At 34.4% G+C, this 19,671-nt stretch overlaps 1 protein-coding gene across 3 annotated transcripts in view; it reads right to left on the reverse strand.

The window, feature by feature from the left end:
• The window catches only part of CNTN5 (contactin 5), a 606,644-nt gene that overhangs the window by 113,114 nt on the left and 473,859 nt on the right, over window positions 1–19,671 (reverse strand). For all 3 annotated transcript variants that reach the window (XM_036405727.2, XM_036405801.2, XM_036405641.2), the window contains 4 exons: window positions 16,540–16,721; window positions 9,476–9,612; window positions 7,828–7,957; window positions 5,575–5,725 (listed from right to left, as the gene is read on the reverse strand). In XM_036405727.2, coding sequence (XP_036261620.1) covers window positions 5,575–5,725; window positions 7,828–7,957; window positions 9,476–9,612; window positions 16,540–16,721 — 600 coding nt within the window. The remainder of the gene's footprint in view (window positions 1–5,574; window positions 5,726–7,827; window positions 7,958–9,475; window positions 9,613–16,539; window positions 16,722–19,671) is intronic.

A 19,671-nucleotide genomic window follows, 5' to 3' on the forward strand; every position in this document is an offset into this window, starting at 1 on the left:
TTGTATGGGGAAGTGACATCTCCATTTTATGAGTTTTGGTGGCCAGGCAGGTTTGGCACAGATCTGAATGGAGAATTTCAGGTGTCATGGAACATTGATAGAAACTCATTATATGGCCATATTTTTTACAGATCAAAGCCTCCCAGCTGTTAAAGGCACTGATCAACTGATGCACACACTCTGAAGGGATGATGCAAGCAGATAAAGTTAGATGCTTCTCAGTGGTGCCCTGTGACAGGACTGAGACAATGGGCACAAACTAAAACACGTGCAATTCCATGTAAACATCAATGCTGTTTAAATATTAAAATGGTTTTCTTTGTTTGTGTTTGAATTTTTTTTGGTGTTTTGTTTTGTTTTGTTTTACTGTAGGGGTGCTTAACTCTAGTAGGAGCAAATTTCCCAGATAGGCTGCAGTGTTTTCCTCCTTGGAGTTACTCAAAACCTGACTAGACATGACCTTAAGCAATCTGCTCTAGCTGACACTGCTCTGACCCTGGGAGTGGCCCAGGTGCTATCCAGAGCTCCATGCCACTCAGTGCTGCTCTGTAATTTTTTTTTTTATCATTCAGAAAAAAAGGAAAGAGTTTTTTCCCACTTGCAATCAATGAAATTACCATTGTGATTGTGTATTTCAATAATAGAGATGTTGAAGTTTTGTCCTGGCAAAACCCAGTCTATTACTTTCAAAATATCTGAAATTCCCTCTGCTGCTTAACATACCAAGTTTTCTCATCTTATGTAAGAACTCCTTCAAACAGAAGTGGAAAAAAGGAAGCTAATTGCACCATAGAAAAGTGACTGATTTGAAATGGCAGGTGGAGTTTTGCTACCATTTATTTTCCCCACAGAAAGACTTAGTGTATTTAGGTCTTCAGCAAGAATTAATCTGGGACACAGGTGGATCAATATGAGCAATTACACAGTGGCCACAGAGAGACTGGCACTATGCTGCTCTTGGTGATCTGTGGTGAGTCTGACCTTCAGAGACTGTTAATGCTTTTCTGCACAGCTCGTTCTGCAAGGTGAAGGAGAAAGCTTAGACTGCGCCACTGTGCCATATGGGAAGCACAAAAATCCATAAACACAGAACTACATTACCAATGAATACATAGGTATTAGGTCATCCCCGTATTTTCTTTTTTGTTTCTTAGATTAAATATTTATCTGCACACAAATTACGGTGTAAAACAAACAAAGAATTATAATTTGAGAAACTTCAAAAGGAGAAGAAAAAAGGCAAAATAAAGCAGCACAGAATTGGGACTAGGAAAGTCCTGCTCCCTCAGTTACTGATTTGTTGGTTAAACTGTGCTTTCTTCCTCAGTTACTGATTTGTTGGTTAAACTGTGTTTTTTAAAATGATTATTAATATTCTTATTACTTGGTAGTCTCAATAAAGAAGGCAAAAATAGGGACTAAGGACAACATTTTCACTCCTAGAGTGCTTTCAAATTATTTCATTTTGACTAAAATTAATGGATATGTAATGGAAATAATGATCTAGACTAAAAATTTAATATAAGTTTAATTAGGAGAATATTTTAGTTATATGAGAAAGCATAAAAAACAGATAAACGAGGACTTATAAGACTTCAACACTTTTGACTCCTCAGGTGTATCTGTTTAAACATCAACTGTAATCACCACTACAAGGCAATCTGGAAAATAAAAGAAATTTTCTTTAAGAAAATGAAGAAAATGTGATTATAGCTCAGGTAGTAATGGCTCACAAAAATTTATGCAGTTGTAAATCATTATAAAACACCTGATGCTTGAACATAGGAACTTAAAAAAAAATTTTAAAATGTTTGCTCTGAATTTAATCGTTAACTCTGTTACTAGAACTCATGATTTATATTGGTGCAACTGACGCCGAATTCTGGTCCATTCTAGTGTACATGATAACATTTACGTCTACAAAACATCACTTTTGTTTCTTTTTTTTAGTTTGATATGTAAGTTAAAAAATGTTTAATTATGAACAGGCTTCTGGATGGCTTTGTGGTCTGGAAGGGCTGGGTCTTGGTCTTGCTTAGAAGCTGACGCTAAAGTAGTAAGTGATGGTTTGATTCCACTTTAGGAAGTATCTGATTGAAATATTTTAGAAACTTCACAAAAATATATTTTGGTCACTGAACTCTTGCCCAAGGGTCTAATTCCTCCTATTTAGGTTCTAAAGCAAAGTTCCAATCAAACTGTTTACTAAAAATAAAAGCAAGAACTTTTTTTTCAGACTTTGGTCCTAATATAATCCACTTTCCTATCAAACTAAAACTACTTATGAACAAAAAGATTCCGAAGTTCTTTACAAATTTTTGTGGATGAAAATATTGTTCAAGTCAATAACCAGAGCATACCTTATCATAGCCTGCCATAAATGAGACACAACCATCTACCAGCCTATGAGAATCAAGTACTGAGACAAGTTGTTAGGAAAGATAGCTATGAATTTTAAATATTGTGAGATGATGAATGAAAATATGCAGCTTAAATATGTTCTATATCCAGACCACTGATATTGGTATTGTGCTCAGCTGTATTTTAATTCCAAAATAGAAGTATAACAACTCCCTTCCTTAAACTGTTAGGTGAAATTGCAGATGAAATTATCTTTGTTTGAATATATTAATGACTCACTGAGATAACAATATATGAAAGAGACTTGAACTCTGTTCAAATGCTGATCATTAAATGTCTTGTACCAGTAAGCTTCAAAGACTATGCCTTGATCTTTGGAAGTTCTAGTCTTCTGCATAAAAGATCTCCAATATAATATATTTTATTTAATTTCTTTTTATCAGTTCTAGATCTTTATCTCTGGTTAATAGAATGAATTGTAAACACTTTGGAAACCTTATTAAATAACTATCTTTTTATAGGAATAATTTCATCATATTTTAATATATTTTGAGATTGTAAAACTTGGAACCGTGCTTTCATCAGCAAATGACTGATGTATAATAACTGACATAACTGAATATCCTAATTCTTTTAGATCTATCTCATAGATTTGCCACTCATTTGGAACTCAATTGAAAAACCCTGTTACAATATGCATACTCTTTCCTAAAGAAATCAAATTACCTGGCTGCTCAAAATGATTTCTGGGGATCAAGCCTATCATAGCTATACTATGAATTCGAAGGGCTTGACCTGGATAATTTGTTTGAAGGTAAAAGAGACCAAGAAATGAAGTTAATGAAGGCATTCCACAGTTATGTTCCCAAGTGTATGGCTTTCCAATGAATCTGAGGCTTTCAGACTGCACTAAATTCCAGAAGCTGAAGTCAAGGTCTGACTGCAGTGAGGACTGTAGCCAGCCATGAGTCGCACAGGAACAATCAGCCTTCTCTTCAGTTATCTAAGGAAATGTCACTAGACGTATTTCTGTCAACCAGCTTTTGTTGTATAAAAAATACCTAAGGAGCAACAGAGTTTGGAAGACATGGAATAGATAAGAGCATCCCCACTGTTCAAGTGAAATTTTTTCTTTGCTGTGGAGAGGAAGGTCTCTTTTTTATTGATCTTGCCAAAAGGATCAGATTCCTTTGCTGGGCTCACAGACTTCACAAAACTTAAACACAATGTACACTTGATAGCCACACTTTAGAAGAGAAAAAAAATGTGACAGAAAAGAAGAAAATATATTATGCTGTTCTGTTCTTGTCCTTCCTTATTACTTAACCAGAATGTTGCTATTTTTTGCTATTTTTAAAATTGATTATTATTTTGTTTTCTCTAAGGACTTAGTAGTCAATGAGAACTCATCAGATGACAGTACCTAATTAGTTTTTTTTCCCTAGGATTTTTATCAACAGACTATGAAGAAAGCCCATTTTTAAAGTGTACTGATATGTTTACAATGTTAGTTTATTCCTTTTTTAAATGTTTAACAGCGTTCCTTCCTTCTCAGAGCCTCCAAAGCATGGAAACACACATATTATCTTCATTTATTTACACTTCCTTTCACAAATCACAGTAGGCTTCCTCACCTTCTCTTAAAGAGACTCTATTATTTTTGTTTAAAGTATACTGTATAGAGACAGACCTAAATTCCCTTGAAACTGATATTCCTCTCATGCCCACCCCTCTAAAAACAGTAGATGCAGGGAGGCTCATGTAAATAACACATGATAATCCTTGAACAGCTGACTAAAAATTAAGTTGAATGCAACCCTCTTTTTTCAAATATCTGATACAGTTCAACCAGCATTTAATTTTCCATGTTTCATCATTTTTTGTTCCAGCCTCTGTTTAAACAAGCAAGTATCAAAATCTACAAGTACCAAAAAAGGAAACTTCAGATCTATTGTCGTAACATTTTAACTTCAGAGTTAGGCTATGTTTGGACAGACATAAAGTACTTACTAAAATGCTTTACTGGTCTTTGATTAAAATGTGATTTACACGTGGTGATCAGAGAAACCATAGTGAGTTTTGTGGAGATGGGAGGAAAAGGTCATGTAGTGAAAAGTATCAACTGTGTAGGTAGAGCATAGAGACATCAGTGTCACAATATTTGATATTTTCAGCTCCTTTGTAATATAAATCTATCATATTGTCAATACAAACGATACAACTCCTGTTAGTAAAATGTTGTATGCAATACTGTTTTGCTCTCTCCCCTTCAACAAAAAAAAATCAATATGGTACAAGAAGTTACCCATTTTTCCTTCTCAGAACAAAACAAATTTCATGAGATGAAAATACAGCACACTTGAACAAAATAGCTTTGGCAGCTAATGAGGACAGATGCACTCTACTGCTTCCCTCAGTGTTGTAAAAATTCAAAAAAAGGGGGGGCTTGATTTAATCTTTCTGATTATACTACACAAGTCATTTTAAATTACTTCATTCACATACCACATTACCAGAAAGAGGAAAAGATTGCTCTTTGTGCTTAAAGACCATGTGCAGAGTAGCAAAACTATTCCAGTGTACAGATAAGTAATCTTGTAAAGTGCAATTACATCTGGCATTTAACCTGCAGTGCTTAAACTACTTTTACCACACAAAGCTGGACAGAACTTATTTAATCAAGCATAATCTGTTAAACAGATGTACCGCTGAGTACAGAAACTACCAGTATAATTAAATCCTATAATGGAATTATATTTTCCTTCTCTGAATAATTTTAAAGCTATTCTTACATAGACTTCCATTGTGATCAAGCTGTAAATCTGCCTTATTAAAATTATTTCAAATGAACAAGCACATTTTATGTCTTCCTGAATAGTTTGACCTTTATGCTTTTGATACTTTCATACACTAGATTTGAAGTACCTCTACAGAATAATTGAAAGGTTTTTGAAATTAGTAACAGAAAATAGAGACAAAACTCCACAAACAACACCTTTTCATCTCTCTACATCTCTGAACAATGTTAAGATTTTTCATTTCAATATTGTGGAAACTATAAAGTCACTACTGTCAAACAAATCAGCTTGACAAAATAATTATGCCATACCCAGGCTAACGTTCAGCATGTTCTTGTCACTTGCTGCATTTTCATATCATATCACAGAATCCAACACGCAAACACAATTTTAGTTTACTGAACAAGCTTCTGACCTCTTATTCTCCCTTAACACTTTGTCGCCTTTCTTCCAGGTGATAGTTGGCTTTGGAGAGGCTTCCGGCTTGCACTCAATGACAACTTCTTGGCCTTTGGTAACAATTATTGTTTTCCTCATTTGATTGAGTGGGAAAGAGGGAGCTGAAGCTGTTAAAAAGAAGTAAGTTAACTCTACAGAGAACAATCAGAGCCTTCTGTTTCATTGTGTTCTAATAGAAGATTAGAAAAATATATTTGGGTTTGGGGATAGAATCTCAATTTCTCTCTTTGAAGTTATTATGTCAAAGTCAAAATTTTACAAAACATTTGAAATCAGCAGGCAGGATTACATGGTAAATTTATAACTTAATCCAGCTACAGATTAATGAGAAATCTTTCACATGAGCAGATTAGAGTAAAACTACTCGTGAATTCAAACAACTTTAGAAATTAAAAAATGCAAATGTTTTAGCTACACTTTTCCCATCTTTTCTTTTTAATCAAGAACTTGTTAGAGGTAAATAGTTCAAAATAAAACAAAGTTTTAATTCCACACCAATCCAAAATGTACTCTCTAGAGTTAATGCTTGCAAAGAATATTAGTGTTAGAGAAATTTGATTGTTTTCACTTAAATTTGTCTGAATACTGGGAATTTCAATATGAGAACTTCTTAATAGAAGACATTTAACCATGTCTTGTTCTTAGTATTTCACTTTTTAAGGATTCCCATTTTACAAACAAAAGCTAAGATAATAAATGCATTAAAAATGTCATTAATTACTGCAATTTCACACCAAGAAACTACATTAGTTCTCAAGTGTTTGATTGCGTTTTCCTTGAACTACCTTTGTAATGTCAAAGGTCTCTACCTCAGCTATACCTCACCTCAGGTACATCTCAAATACACAGGGACATTACACTTTGTAGCCTCAAATATGTAGGATTTTCCTAGCATTATTTTAGTTAACTCACATACCAGAGATATTTATATGCACAATTTATTCTGTTCTTTTCCCTTTGGTAAGGCAGCAAATTAAACACAACTGTTTCTTTAATACAATATTATGGTTAAAATTTAACATGGGTACAATCTTACAAGTGAGAAAATGAAAAACTAATTTTACTGCACCAATATACAGGGTCTATTTCTGATATTATAGAACATCAAAGAAAGTCTGCAAGTACCTGACACACTAGGTATACCTGTTTTATAACACATACAAAAAACAAAGCCAAAGAATGCTGTAACCTGTAGGTTTACTGACTGAATCACAAATGACCAAAAAATGTGATGAAAAGAAAACAATCACTGGCCTTGGTTTTTAACTTTACGGCTATAAAGAAATGATTTTATAACTTATCAGTGAAATTCTAATGTTGGCCAGCTAGGAAATAGCTGAAATGTACTAGAAAGGTTATTTACCAAAAGAGCCAAATGTTACCTGAAACACGGTATATTTCTGCAATTAGAGCTTTTTTACTCATTTGACTGGGAGTTTAAAGGAATGATTCTCATGTGCAGGTCTAATCTCTGATAGGGCCATTAAACAACTTTGGTGGACAACTTTCTTCCTGCTACATCATACCCTGATAGAAATGATCTTACAAGTCTGTCTTAATCCTCTGGAAGGGCACTATTGTTCCATCGCATGTTGCTACAGTTTGGTTTAAGGAAAATTAGAGTGTTCAAAAGTTCTTCAGTTTTTTCTTCATTAACTGCTTGCTTCAGCTTTTGGATTATGACATTTTTATCATATTTCCAGGTAACACTATGTAGCGTATTTGCTTTTCTTTGGAGGATATTCAGCCAAGTATGTAACTGATATTATTCAATTTGTTTTGGTGATTTCATAAGAAGTTTTTTGAAAATAAGGTCTTACATAATTATCTTTGAATAATGGCCAAAGTAGAAATAATAAGTTAATTCTAACAGAGATTAAAATACATTTACTTCCTCTAAATTTTGTCTCCGGCACATATGTTTGAGGGAGTGAAAAATATTTTTCCATTTATTTGAACTGTAATAGCTTTATGAGAGAAATATTCACAAAATGCTGTGGAATGACAATTTTTGGTTAACAGAAGGCCCAATGCTCTCTGGGGCAAGAAAGGACTCACCCACATATAAGTAACAAGAATAAAAAGAAACCACTTTTATCTTCTCTGCTGTTTGGACTGGCAGAAGCTGTTTCTTGTCACAACAATCTAAGAAAAGAATGAATTCGCAAAAGGGGAAAAAGGAACAATTTATTCTTTTCCAAATACTCACCTAAAACCTTCAGCTCAGCACTGGCATAAATCGTACCATACTTATTTTCTGCTAAGCACTGATACATTCCAGCATCTGAGACATTCACACTATGGATCATCAGAACACCATTAATCATCTCAATCCTGCTCTGTAATGGAATTTAAAAAACCATTAAAATTATTCTATAAAAGCAAAAAGGAACTGGAAAATTGCTGTTATTAGTTTAAGGTGAAGCAAGAGAAAACAAGCTTCCTTGGGCTTACCTTTATCTTATTATACAAGAAATTACAAGAGTAAAAAGTCAAGAAATATTTGACAGTAAATATTTTCAGGTAAATTCACTATATTCAAAGTTTCCTTTATTCTGTTTGTTTGTTTGTTTGTTTGTTTGCTGTTAGCCTTACATAATTTTTAAAAGCAGTTCATCCAGGGAACTTTAAAGAGGCAAGAAATAATTTGTGGATGTAATGTGTCTGATGATCTTCAAAAACATAGCAAATTTTTTGGTCTCAGTAATGGTGCTATTTTCATAAAAGGAGATCTATGAAAGATTGCATGCATAAGTAAGAACTAAAGGGTCCAATTACTTTCATCATTAGTACAAATTTCTAATTTGAAAGGCCAACTAGTAGAAAATAATTACCACAACTAGAAGAGAAGGGACATCAATAACAGTTTGTGGAAGTGAGTAGGTAATGAAGCTATAGTATGAATAATTTGAACTACTATAAAACAACTCTAAGTTTCATTATAACAGTTGTTGTAAGTTAAAATTGATAAGGCATAAATTGTTTGGGAATGCAGAGGAAACTGTGATAAAAAATTCACTTTGTTGTAAGCCCTCACCCATCTCAAAGTAAAATTCAATTTGAAATTTCAGAGCCTGGAGAAACTAATGGTTTGGAAAATCAGAGAACCAAAAAGTAGAGACATTTAAATTGCTTCAATTTCAGCACTAATAGCTCCATATAAAAAGGCAGAAATGAATAGAGTAGCCTTATTTTCAATTCCTCACAGCTTCAAAAGTAAACTGTTTATATGTTTCTTTTCTGGTTGTTTGCATAATTGGTTGATGTTCCCAGATAGATAGAAGGGACATTTGCTGGAAAGGAAGACATTACATCTTTTATATTCATAAATCCATTTTGTTAGTTCATTTGCAAATATAGACATTTTCTCCCAGAATTAAGCAGCTAGCTTTATTTTAATCTGGGAAAATAGATTAAGTAAATTTACAAAGATTTTCATTACTCCAAAAACTTTGAGACTATAAAATTAAAAGGTATTAGGCAAAAGAACCCACATGATGTGAGACGATTCTTTGATGATGCAGTGAGAGAAACAGAAAAATGTGAAATAAAAGACAAACCATGCCATCAGTGGTCTTTAAAAAAAAAAAAAAATTATGTCTAATTCTAAAATATATCAGGTGATTGTAGTAAAACACTTTACATTCTAGGGGTCTTACACAAACCATTTCAATGATCTTCATGATAAATTCTGTTACTTTCAGAGAACAGATTGAGTTGAAAATGTAATGGTCATCACACTTTTTGTGTTAGCCAAATAGTAATTTATGAAGAACATTTCTATACTTTCTTTAACTGACTTTATCTGAATGAAAAGAGAAGCACCCAACATAGAGGTGACTCCTTGTCTAGTGTACCTGTGGCCAGAGAGGAACTCCATTTTTCAGCCAGCGATAAGTGGGCCTTGGCTTTCCAGTGGCTTTGCATTCCCATCGGAGCTGCTCTCCACTGTCTAGTTGGGTATCATTGAGCTTCTCCACCCAGTGAGGGTAGGCTGCAAGGAAAAATTGCCATGTTAGACTCAAAGATTATAAAGCGGTAAGTTCTCTAGGGGATGTGCAAAGACCTAATCAATTAAAAAGCTTAAATTAATGATCTTTACAGGACTTATATTACTCTCAGAAAAAAAATAAACTAAAAAAAAAAAAAGGCCCAGATCAAAAGAGACGGTAACAAAATTAACAAACTCCAAACTTTAAAGGAAGAGCTGTAATGGTATCAGGTGGTAAGCAGTAACATAACCAACAATAGAAACCTGCCTGATTTAATAAAGTCCAATGGATTAAATTGTAGTACTATGTATTATTGGGTTCATTATTCCTGAATTTAAGACAAATGTTTGGTAGTCACAATAGAACATTTAATGATTCACAAGACTTAGGATAGTTGAATTGTGGTAAGGAGGTTAATTGCCATAGGCTGTGTTTCATGTATTTTTCTCAGTTTACAAGGAAATCAGTATTTATTTATCTAGGAGTGATTAGGAATTTAGTAAGGTATTTGCATATATTTTTGTTTAAGTGTCCTAAGTTTAATTCATGTTTCAAGGGAGAAAATGCTTTTAACATATTTAAGCACAAAACCCATGAGATTTCCGTCATCCATCAGGAGCATAAGTTACACAGTAAATCAATCCTAAAACAGCCTTCTTTTAAAGGCAGACAGTTGATAGCTGTATATGTGATCACTAGTACCTAACTTTCATTAAATAATCCATCAAAAAACAAAGAATATGTTTTTCAGAGAAGTAGAACTTTAATGTGGCAGTCAATCAGCTATTTGTAGGATCTTATAATTTGGAAAACATTATATGAATCAGTGAGAAACTGAGAACTGATATACAGAAATAAAAATGTATGCTTAAAAGCCAGCTTTTGGGTTTCATACTGTAGCCATAACACTTTGTATAACACAGAGGGTGATAGATGACAATAATTAACTTAAGGATATCAAATGCTGGTTAGGGATTTTTTTTGTTTAGCTTTGTTGTTGTTGTTGTTGTTGTTGCTGCTGTTTTTCCAAATCATAAAGAATAAATAGCTAAAAGGCATAGCCAAAAGGATGTAAAATTCTGCATGGTATGAACAGAAGTCCAGATCTGTCATAACAAAGTCGCTGCTTCAAATGACAGATAATTGATAATGTACTTAAACATGTGGAATTGAGTTTAAAAATAAATCTTGGATTCTAGCTGGCATTTGACTGGTCATCAATCAAAGACATGAGAAGATATGAAAAGGCACGACAGGTGACTAACTGCTTCTAGCTTACATCCTGTGCATGGATGATAAAGAAAGTGACCGAGGTGTCTATCATTCCTAAGCAGGTAATAGTCTGCTTCAGAGTCCCAGACCAGACATCTGTCAGAAGCTGGAAACATTAGAAGAAGTATCACACACTTCCTTTTTGATAGAGGAAAACAGAGAGATTGACCCAGCCCCACTCCCAAACCCAAGACAAAAAACTTCTGCTTCCTTATTCCTCTTATTACAGTCAAGGCAATGCATGAAATCCTCTACATGTGCTCTGCTGTGCTGAATTTCTTCTTTCTGAAGTTATAATAAAGGGTCCCACAAAAATCTGCAGAAACAAACAGGTTTTGGGAGTCCCTGTTTATTTGTTCTCTCTTGTCCTAAAAATATAATTTAATTGCATTTTATAGTTGCTGTTCTCATTTTTAGTGCTTCAATATGCAAAGGAAGCATGCTGAGAATGAATTGCTTCCTTTGAAAAAACTACATTAATATGATTCTGGAAGATGAGACAGTTAAATGTATAGCAAAAAAGTAATAAAAGACAGGCAGTGGTACCATAAAATCATGCAGTTTCAAAGAGGAACTAAGCTGTTCTTATTTATATTTACTTATTTTCATTATTTGTTTTTCTGTAAATTTTACTATTTGACCCAAAACATATATAGTCTCACATTTCCATGTTGAATTTGAGCTCATCATGAATTTGAGTGTCCTGGAAAGGATATGCACATTTTTACACTGAAACAAAGCTGCTCAAGCATGGCTGCAGACTTGTCCTCTTCAGAACCGCTGTTCCCTACCCTTTTTCTGTGGCTGTCTTGCTAAAAAACTTGTGCCACAGGTTTCCTTCTGAAACTACACACTTGCAAATCACAGTGGCATGACTGATTGGTCAGAACAACCTTTTTCCATTAGTAGAGGTATTTCTACTCTAAATTTTCTCCTTGTAGCCTAAGTGGCCTTTGGAGTCACGTTTTTCAAGCTGTTGAACTTGCCATCAGTGCAGGCAAGATTCCCACCCCTTTGAGAATAAAGTAGCAAAGTAATAGGTTGATGTAGCTGGAATAGAGCTAAAAGCATGATTGAGAGAAATACTGTTCATCACTTTTTGGCTTCTATTTGTCTCTATGTACTCCTTACTTTATCACAGAGAATTCCCTCTCTGCTTGTTAGCAAGGGCCACTCCCCATAAAATCTTAACCCTTGTTCTAAAATCCCATCAGTACTTTTAAACTTGAAGCATTTAACTGAATGTACAACCTCTTACTCAATGTAACATTTTTGGGCCTTTTTTTTTAACATAACTCTGATATATGTGTATGAAAAAAAAAAAAAACTTCATTCCATAATCACACTTTATTTTAATTAGAAAATTTAGCCAGATTTCAAAAGTAACAAGTCCTTTTTTTTCTTATAAATGAAACACTCTTCTTGGGAAAAAGCAGGTGTCTGCTTGTTTTTTAATCTGTCCAGTGAAGAGCTTTGGGTTGAACGTGAGAAGAGAAGGATTTTGAATTTTAGTGTTCAGTAGTCTTTATGAGTGCTGTGCCAGAGCTCTATACAGTGTTTCTGAGATTTTTCAGTCGCCATCAAATCCGTGATTTATTTTATGCTGCATTTCTGCACTTGTTTATTCAAAGATATCAGAATGTTTATGTTTTGTAAACATAAATTTGAAATAAATCTGCAAGCTTACAGGCAAATTTTTAAGTTGTCTATGCAAAATGAAAATAAGGTGAAGAAAATTTAGATTATTTCTCAAAATTTTAAGCACTTTTTTGTCTGAGACAAAATAAACGCAAAATTTTACATAGACAAATAATTTAAAATAATGTTCTAAAAAGTGAATAAATACAGAGTTTGGGAAGAAAAAAATTTATTTTCCTGTATATGAGATTAATTGGGAAGAGTTAAGCAGAAGAAGCATATTAAGAAATATAAGTGAGAAAATCAAGAAAGAAAATTTAAAACTAATTTACTTTTTTACCACAAAATCCCTTCTCTTGCCAGTTTTACTGTGTGGGACTAACCTGTAGTGGCAGGGGTGGACTTTTTTCCCCTTCAGTTTTTATAGGGAAGTAATTAAAATAGATTTTAAAATCAGTATGGTCAGTTACACTGCATTACAGAATATTCCTGCTGTCAGATGCGTTTCCACTCTTGTGTTCTGGCAAGCCTTCCCTCCAGCTGCCAGGAAGGCACTGCTATGTGCAGAATGAGGGAACTGGTACAGCCAAAAGAAAAACAGCCAAAAATGTGTTTTTATAATCACATCACCATCCCGTGCTGATCCTGGCAGTAGTGAGTAGGAAACAGAAAAAAACCCAAAAAGTTAAGAGTGAGAGGGGAGCAGGAATTGGTCATACCAGTGCTTACCATTGGGAAAATGCTGTTAGCAAGAATTTGAGGAGAAACAAAAAGGCTAATGGCAAATCTATCTACTCATGTTTTAGTTTTTGTGCTCTCTTCTATTAATCAATTTGAGCTTGAATAAAATTTCACAGAAACTCACAGGATGAGCAGATCACTTGGGGGAAAATCACACCTCTCAAAATAGGTTGCAATGCATAAGAGGATTCCTGGCATTGTAAAAATTATGTTATTAATGCCTACAGCTGAATTTCCACTAAGTGCTGAGACTACAATAATTTGAAGTTGTCAGCATCTGAAACAGTGCTTTCTGAACAACATCCAAATTGTCAGCTGCATCAGGCAGTCATGGTGTATCTGGATTGCAGCAGCAGGTAAGAAGCGAGAAATCACTAGTTTGTGATTAAATATGACTAGACAGGCAGACTGGGAGTCCTGGGCATTCTCCAAAATGCTCTGTGGTGACCCAGATCAGATGCAACTGACAGGATAAAGAAGATTCAAACAGACAGCGAGTGAGTTCCTACAGAGATATGCAAATTGTGAGACCGCGGTATGACACAGCTGGTCCTACAGACTGCTCAGAAATTTTACAAGAAACCCCTGGTAAAGAAATGACGGCCTACATGTGAATTTCTGAGCCAAAGTAATCATTGCCACCTGGAGGAATAAGATGTCAGTGAAAAGACAGTGAGCTTACAGGTAAATAATTCATGTTGACTGTTGTTATGAACAAAAGGTACAGCAGAAAAGGCCGTTTCAGATAATGCCCCCAAATCCTGCAACACCAGCTGTCAGCCGAGGAAGCTGAGAGTTTGGTGAAGTAACATTTGGCTCAATCTTGTGTAGAAGCCTTCTCACACAAGCCCTCTTCTCACACCTCTGGAAAGAGTAGCCAAGGTTTGTAGGCCAGTGAGACACTGATGCTCTCTCCATGAGCACTGAAGGCTGAGAGTGGCTCTGAGGGGAATATTTTATCTTGGGGCCGAGGAAAGGCACCTGTGGGGGGCTAGTAAAGCCTGTGCTTCTTGTCCTGCTCTATTGGAGGTCACTGCTGGTATTGTCCATCTGAGAGCCCCTTGTAACCTGTTCTGACCTTGCTGCCTGCTGATGCAGATAGGTGAAACTTAATGTACTAGTCCCACATATCTGTTAATAGAAGAGTGAGACGGTATGAAGTGATTGCTCTTCCTAAAGTGTTAAAGAAGTTGTACTAAATTATTGCAAAAAAAACCCCAATGAGATAAATTTGTGCTTTATCCTTTAAAGGCAGAGACTCTAAAATATAATTTAGACAGAGGTGGAGAATGAAAAATTAATATTTCTATCTACACAGAATACAACAAAACTAACATTGTAAATGTAGTCCATGGATTTGAGTACCAGCTTTATTTCTGCTCAGAGCAAAAGGCTAATGAGAGATGAAAGTTGTGTAGAACACTATGTCATGTTTGTTGTCATTTTATGCCACAGATTTGCATGGTGTTCTTGAAGAAATAATTTCATTTTATAGCATCTTACTTTCTCTCTTGAAGAGCACATTTTATATTCTTTTAACTGTGAAAGAGGGAAGCAGTGATAATTATAACACTTTTATATGCTGCTTTGGCATCTAGTAGTTTCACAGCTCTAAAAAACAGGTAGGAAGTGTATGAGATGTATGGGATACATCTTATAACTCAAATTAAATTTTCTGAATTTCTTATATTTTAAGAAACATTGTAGAGAAAGACCAGTTGCTAAATTCCCCTGGCCCTCAGGTGCCTGGCAGGAGCTGCTATACTTTCATGGAAGTAATTTTTAGCAAGAATTTGAGAAATATCAGTGGACTATTGTCATAGTAAGAGGCATAGAGTAGGTGCTGGGCTTTTTTTGACTGCTGTTTTCAGCAAAAGTCTAATAAAAGCTTTGCTGAAAGTGCAAGATGGAAAATCTGAAATTAAATGCACAGACTGTCTTAACCATCGCATAATTTTTCCAGCATATACAAAAAATTTGAGGAAAAAAACATGCCCTGGTCTCTAGGTGGAGGAGAATCAAAAGCAAGGAAGGAAGCATGATTCAGAGATTGCTGAAACTCACTAAAATCAACTGAATTGAGATAAAGACATTAGAAAGCCAGAGGAGACAGAAAATTTATTAGGGTCCTGAAAATATTGACATATGTGGAAAATAAACGAAATATACTGTCCTGGTCTAGAGTTATTTGATGAGAATGCATAACAAAGACAGAGAACTCTTTACAGTTACTAATGGGGAGATGGCATTAGGAGCCATGGGCTGAAATCAGGAAAAGAAAAAGAAAATTGATTAAGAGGAGAAACTTCATAGACATATCCATTAACTTGAGGACCTATCTAAACTGCAGCATCTGGAATTCTACTGGCTGGGATCTTTGAAGACAGAGAACAATTCAGTTTGAAAGATCTGTTGCTTAACCTCACACAGAGGACATTTTCTGCTAAGTATTTAAGGTTGTAGGGTTCATGGAAGGATAGAAAGTAGTGTGGCTTAAATTGATTAAAAGTAGTGGGACTCAAGCTTACATGTTATATATGCCAGACTTTAACTTGTAAGTATTTATGGTATGTATTACATAGGTTTTTGTTTCTGGACCCTAGAATGCAGCAACAGTATAATATAGAATTCACAGGGTTAGTCAAATATTTTTATTTTCAGGGTTCCTTTTTTATTTTCAATCTGATGCATGACTTAATCATTTATGGATATTCAAATTTTTTTTTTTTTTGCTTCAGTTTGTGAAGATCAGAACTTTTGGAAATTGTGCATGCCTAGACTGAAAATTTTCTGGAAGAAACAAATCCTTTAAGTTCTCATTCCAGTACAATGAACTTGACAAAGCTCAGCACCCAAGCATGGCACAGGTAAAATGTTAATAAAAGCATGTTAATAATCTTAAAACATTTACAGCATTGTTTTCTGACAGATAATTCATGTTTATGTTGCTTGTCATTGTTATATCCTAACGAAAAGAAATAGACTTTCAAAATTATGGCTCTATGCTTTAATTAAAAAAAAAACCAAAACAAATCCCATATGAAATTATATTTAAGTCAATTCTTCAAAGAAGTCAACATTATTTATGTTTCAGACCCTAATGCAATGTTAAGGAATAATAATATATACCTTAATTCAAAACTATTGTTGGTATAAGGCGTATACTCTATATATCAAGGTCTCTTGTTTCTGCTGAACCTTGTAATGCTTCACGTGTGACCAAAGCCTTAAGTGTGGACAAAGCATTTCAGAACAATACTGTGAGCAGTTACACTTACTGTACACTTGTAGCTGTCCTCTGAAGACATTTCTTCCACGAGAGTTTTCAGCCTTACATTCATACATTCCTGAGTCCTCTAGCTGCACATTAGGTATTTCAAGCACAGCTTGGGATTTTCTCAGGCGGGCTTTACTTGGATTATGACCATTAACTTTCCTCCAAGAGATTGTTGGAACAGGGCTGAAATATTTAGTAAAATTAATGTTAACACTCTTACACTATTGAGAATATAGATTCTGTTATCTGGTAGTTTAAACACTTAATAATCTAAGTAGCAATAAAGCATAATCACAATTGAGGTTCATATAATGGTTGATCTAGTTCACTTTCTGTAGGGAATCCTTAATAAATGGATTGTTACATGGAATGTGTCTCTTTCATCCACAGGGGAGGCTGTTTTTACCAAGATACAATAAATCACTTGAAATCACTCTCTCTAGAGTTTTTTAGGACTATATGCTTTACTCCTGAATGCTGCCACTCCATAGGTCAACAAAAATAACTTCAAAACTTGGATGAACTTGGAAAATTCCAAAACATCCCAATTTTCCTGTAATGAAACTGCAGTTCAGATCAATCAATAAATTATCTGTCTAGGTGGGGAATTTCTTTTTTGGGTAAATTTAAGTGACCGCAGTTTTGGAGACATTTTTCTTACAATATTATTAAAAATGCAAAACTGGTTGTGTGACAAGACATATTAATGGCACTGCTGTTCCTGTCTCACAGCATTACAATTTGCTTGTGGCAGCAGAAGGGTTTTTCACTGCAACTTGCTGTTCCACAGAGGTCTGTGAGGACCTTGGGGTCATTTCCATTCATACTTGGGGGAAAAATGCCTTATATAGTGTTTGTACTCATAAAATTTTCTTTTTAGCTCAAAAACTCATCAGCCATTGTGCACCCAATGGGCCTTATGGTACAGACATACATTTTTCTAAATAGGGCAGGTATTTAAGATATGTCAATAAAAATATTTGATTGTGAGCTGAAAACTGGGCTGCTTCAGGTACTCCACAAGAAGCTTGGAGGACACCATAACAAAATGGAACTTTTTGAAAAACATATTTTGTATTTATTTCAACTCTAAGCTTAGATATAAACACAGGGCCTTGTGGCAGTTTAGATGAGGAAAAGCACTTAATAATAGTTCAAATTTATTTAGTTTAAATTCATAACTGCTATGAATTGCTGTCATGATTTGCTGAGTTTCACTTGCTATAAATATATGGAGTTTCATTAAGAATATCACCTTTCTCATAATATTTCAGGGTATCCAGTTTGAGGCACAAAGAATAAGTGTGTGAAGCAAGTTCTGGTTATTCTTAAAGCAGTAGGAATCACATGCAGTAATGTGAATTACTGCAGTTGTACTCAAACTTGCAGACAAGATGCTCCAAATTCTAGTATTTTATAGAGATCAAGAAAATTCCCAAACTTGTACCTGATTATCAGAAGATTTGTCTAATTTTAACTTCTGAGTGCCACATATCACTGAATTTTATTGAGCCTATTAACATCATTACCTTGCAAAACCAACATATAGTCCAATATTCATTTTAATATACCAGAAAGAGAAAAGAATTATTTCTCTTATCAGTTTCCTGCACTGATTAATTAACCTGACAAACTGAACTTTACTATGAATGTGTATGTATTCATCTCTGGCACATGGTTCCTGCAATATTTTTTATTATTGCAAAATGATCTTTCATCACTGTCCGCCACAGAAGAAATACCTGTATGGAATAGTTTTTGTTTCTCCTTGCTAGACAAAACAGGCTGGTCTCTTTTCTCTCCAGCACTCCAGTTATGTATATATTTTTCTTTTTATAGATGTTTTTGGATCGTGTGATAGGTGTGGATCATAAGACCTCTTTTTTTTTTTTTTCGCTCTATCACCATAGGAACTTTGCAGCTTTCTCATTTTGAACCTTAAATTAATTTCTTGATGACTGATTTCAAATTTTGGTGTCTTGTAGGTTTGGTTTTGAGGGCTCTTCCACAGATTATATGGTTCTGGTATTTTTTCTGATGCACTAGTAAAACTTCCTGTCTTAGTCCCACCAGTTATATTATCCCTTTCACATCCTTAACTACACATTTCATTTGCTATACTTTAATACCTATATGTATATATCAGACGTAGTACAAATAACAATCTTAGTTTCTTTTTCTCCCTTCTTTAGCTCTCATATTTAATTTCTTATTGCACACTTCATTCTGATATTCAAATTTAGAGTCTGTCTTGAGTGACTTGTGGAGATTGTGCAAGTCTTCTGTTTTTCACTCAGGTTAAAGAGTTAACTCCTTTTTTTGCTTGTCCTCTTTTTATATGGAATATAATTGTGCCATGATTTCTGGCTGCAAAACATTCACCATGGACAGATAAGAGTTTAACTGATCATTATTTATCACAACACAAGTCCACAGTAGGAATAGGAATTCTCTATGTTGGTACAGTGTAATAGGACTCAGCAACTGCTGCTTTATGACTGAAATGGGTGTGCAGATATATTTTATTTGGGATCTTAAGGGTGTCATGCTTGCTGCCTTTTGATGGTTATTTGGCCTTCAGCCTTGCTTCCAGCAAAATCAGTGACAAAAATGCTTTTTCTCTATTGTCATGGAGGAAAATGAGTTCTGCTGAGTAGCATTAGTGAAAGGATTTTTTTTTTGGTAGTGTACATTTCTGAGAAAAAGTCAAGAGTTTATAAACAATGAAAATTGTCTCATTTAGCTGCTATGAGATTATTCTGAAATTCATGTATTTGGGAAGTTTCCTTTAAATTGCATTTAACAATTTTTTTTAAATTTGCTTTTGTGTTTCCTGCAGCAAGTAAATGTGTATAACATGGCAAATGCAGAGGAAACTGGTTGTCTGGTTCATAATGAAGCATATTTTAAAACAACTCAGTTATTTCTTGATCAGTATGAGGTAGTAAGTGGAAATTTTCAAGGAGATAAAGTTACTTTAGCTGTGCAGATTTAATGATTTCAAAGAAAAGTACTACCATATTGCAAATTAGTATTTGCAGACAACTTGTAGTTCCGTTTAATGAAGCTTATTTTTCTTGCATAACTCACAAGTGACATTTGAATTTTACATCTGAAATAAAAATATATCCAT

Source organism: Molothrus ater, chromosome 2 (genome assembly GCF_012460135.2).
Source record: "Molothrus ater isolate BHLD 08-10-18 breed brown headed cowbird chromosome 2, BPBGC_Mater_1.1, whole genome shotgun sequence".
Classification (NCBI taxonomy): domain Eukaryota; kingdom Metazoa; phylum Chordata; class Aves; order Passeriformes; family Icteridae; genus Molothrus; species Molothrus ater.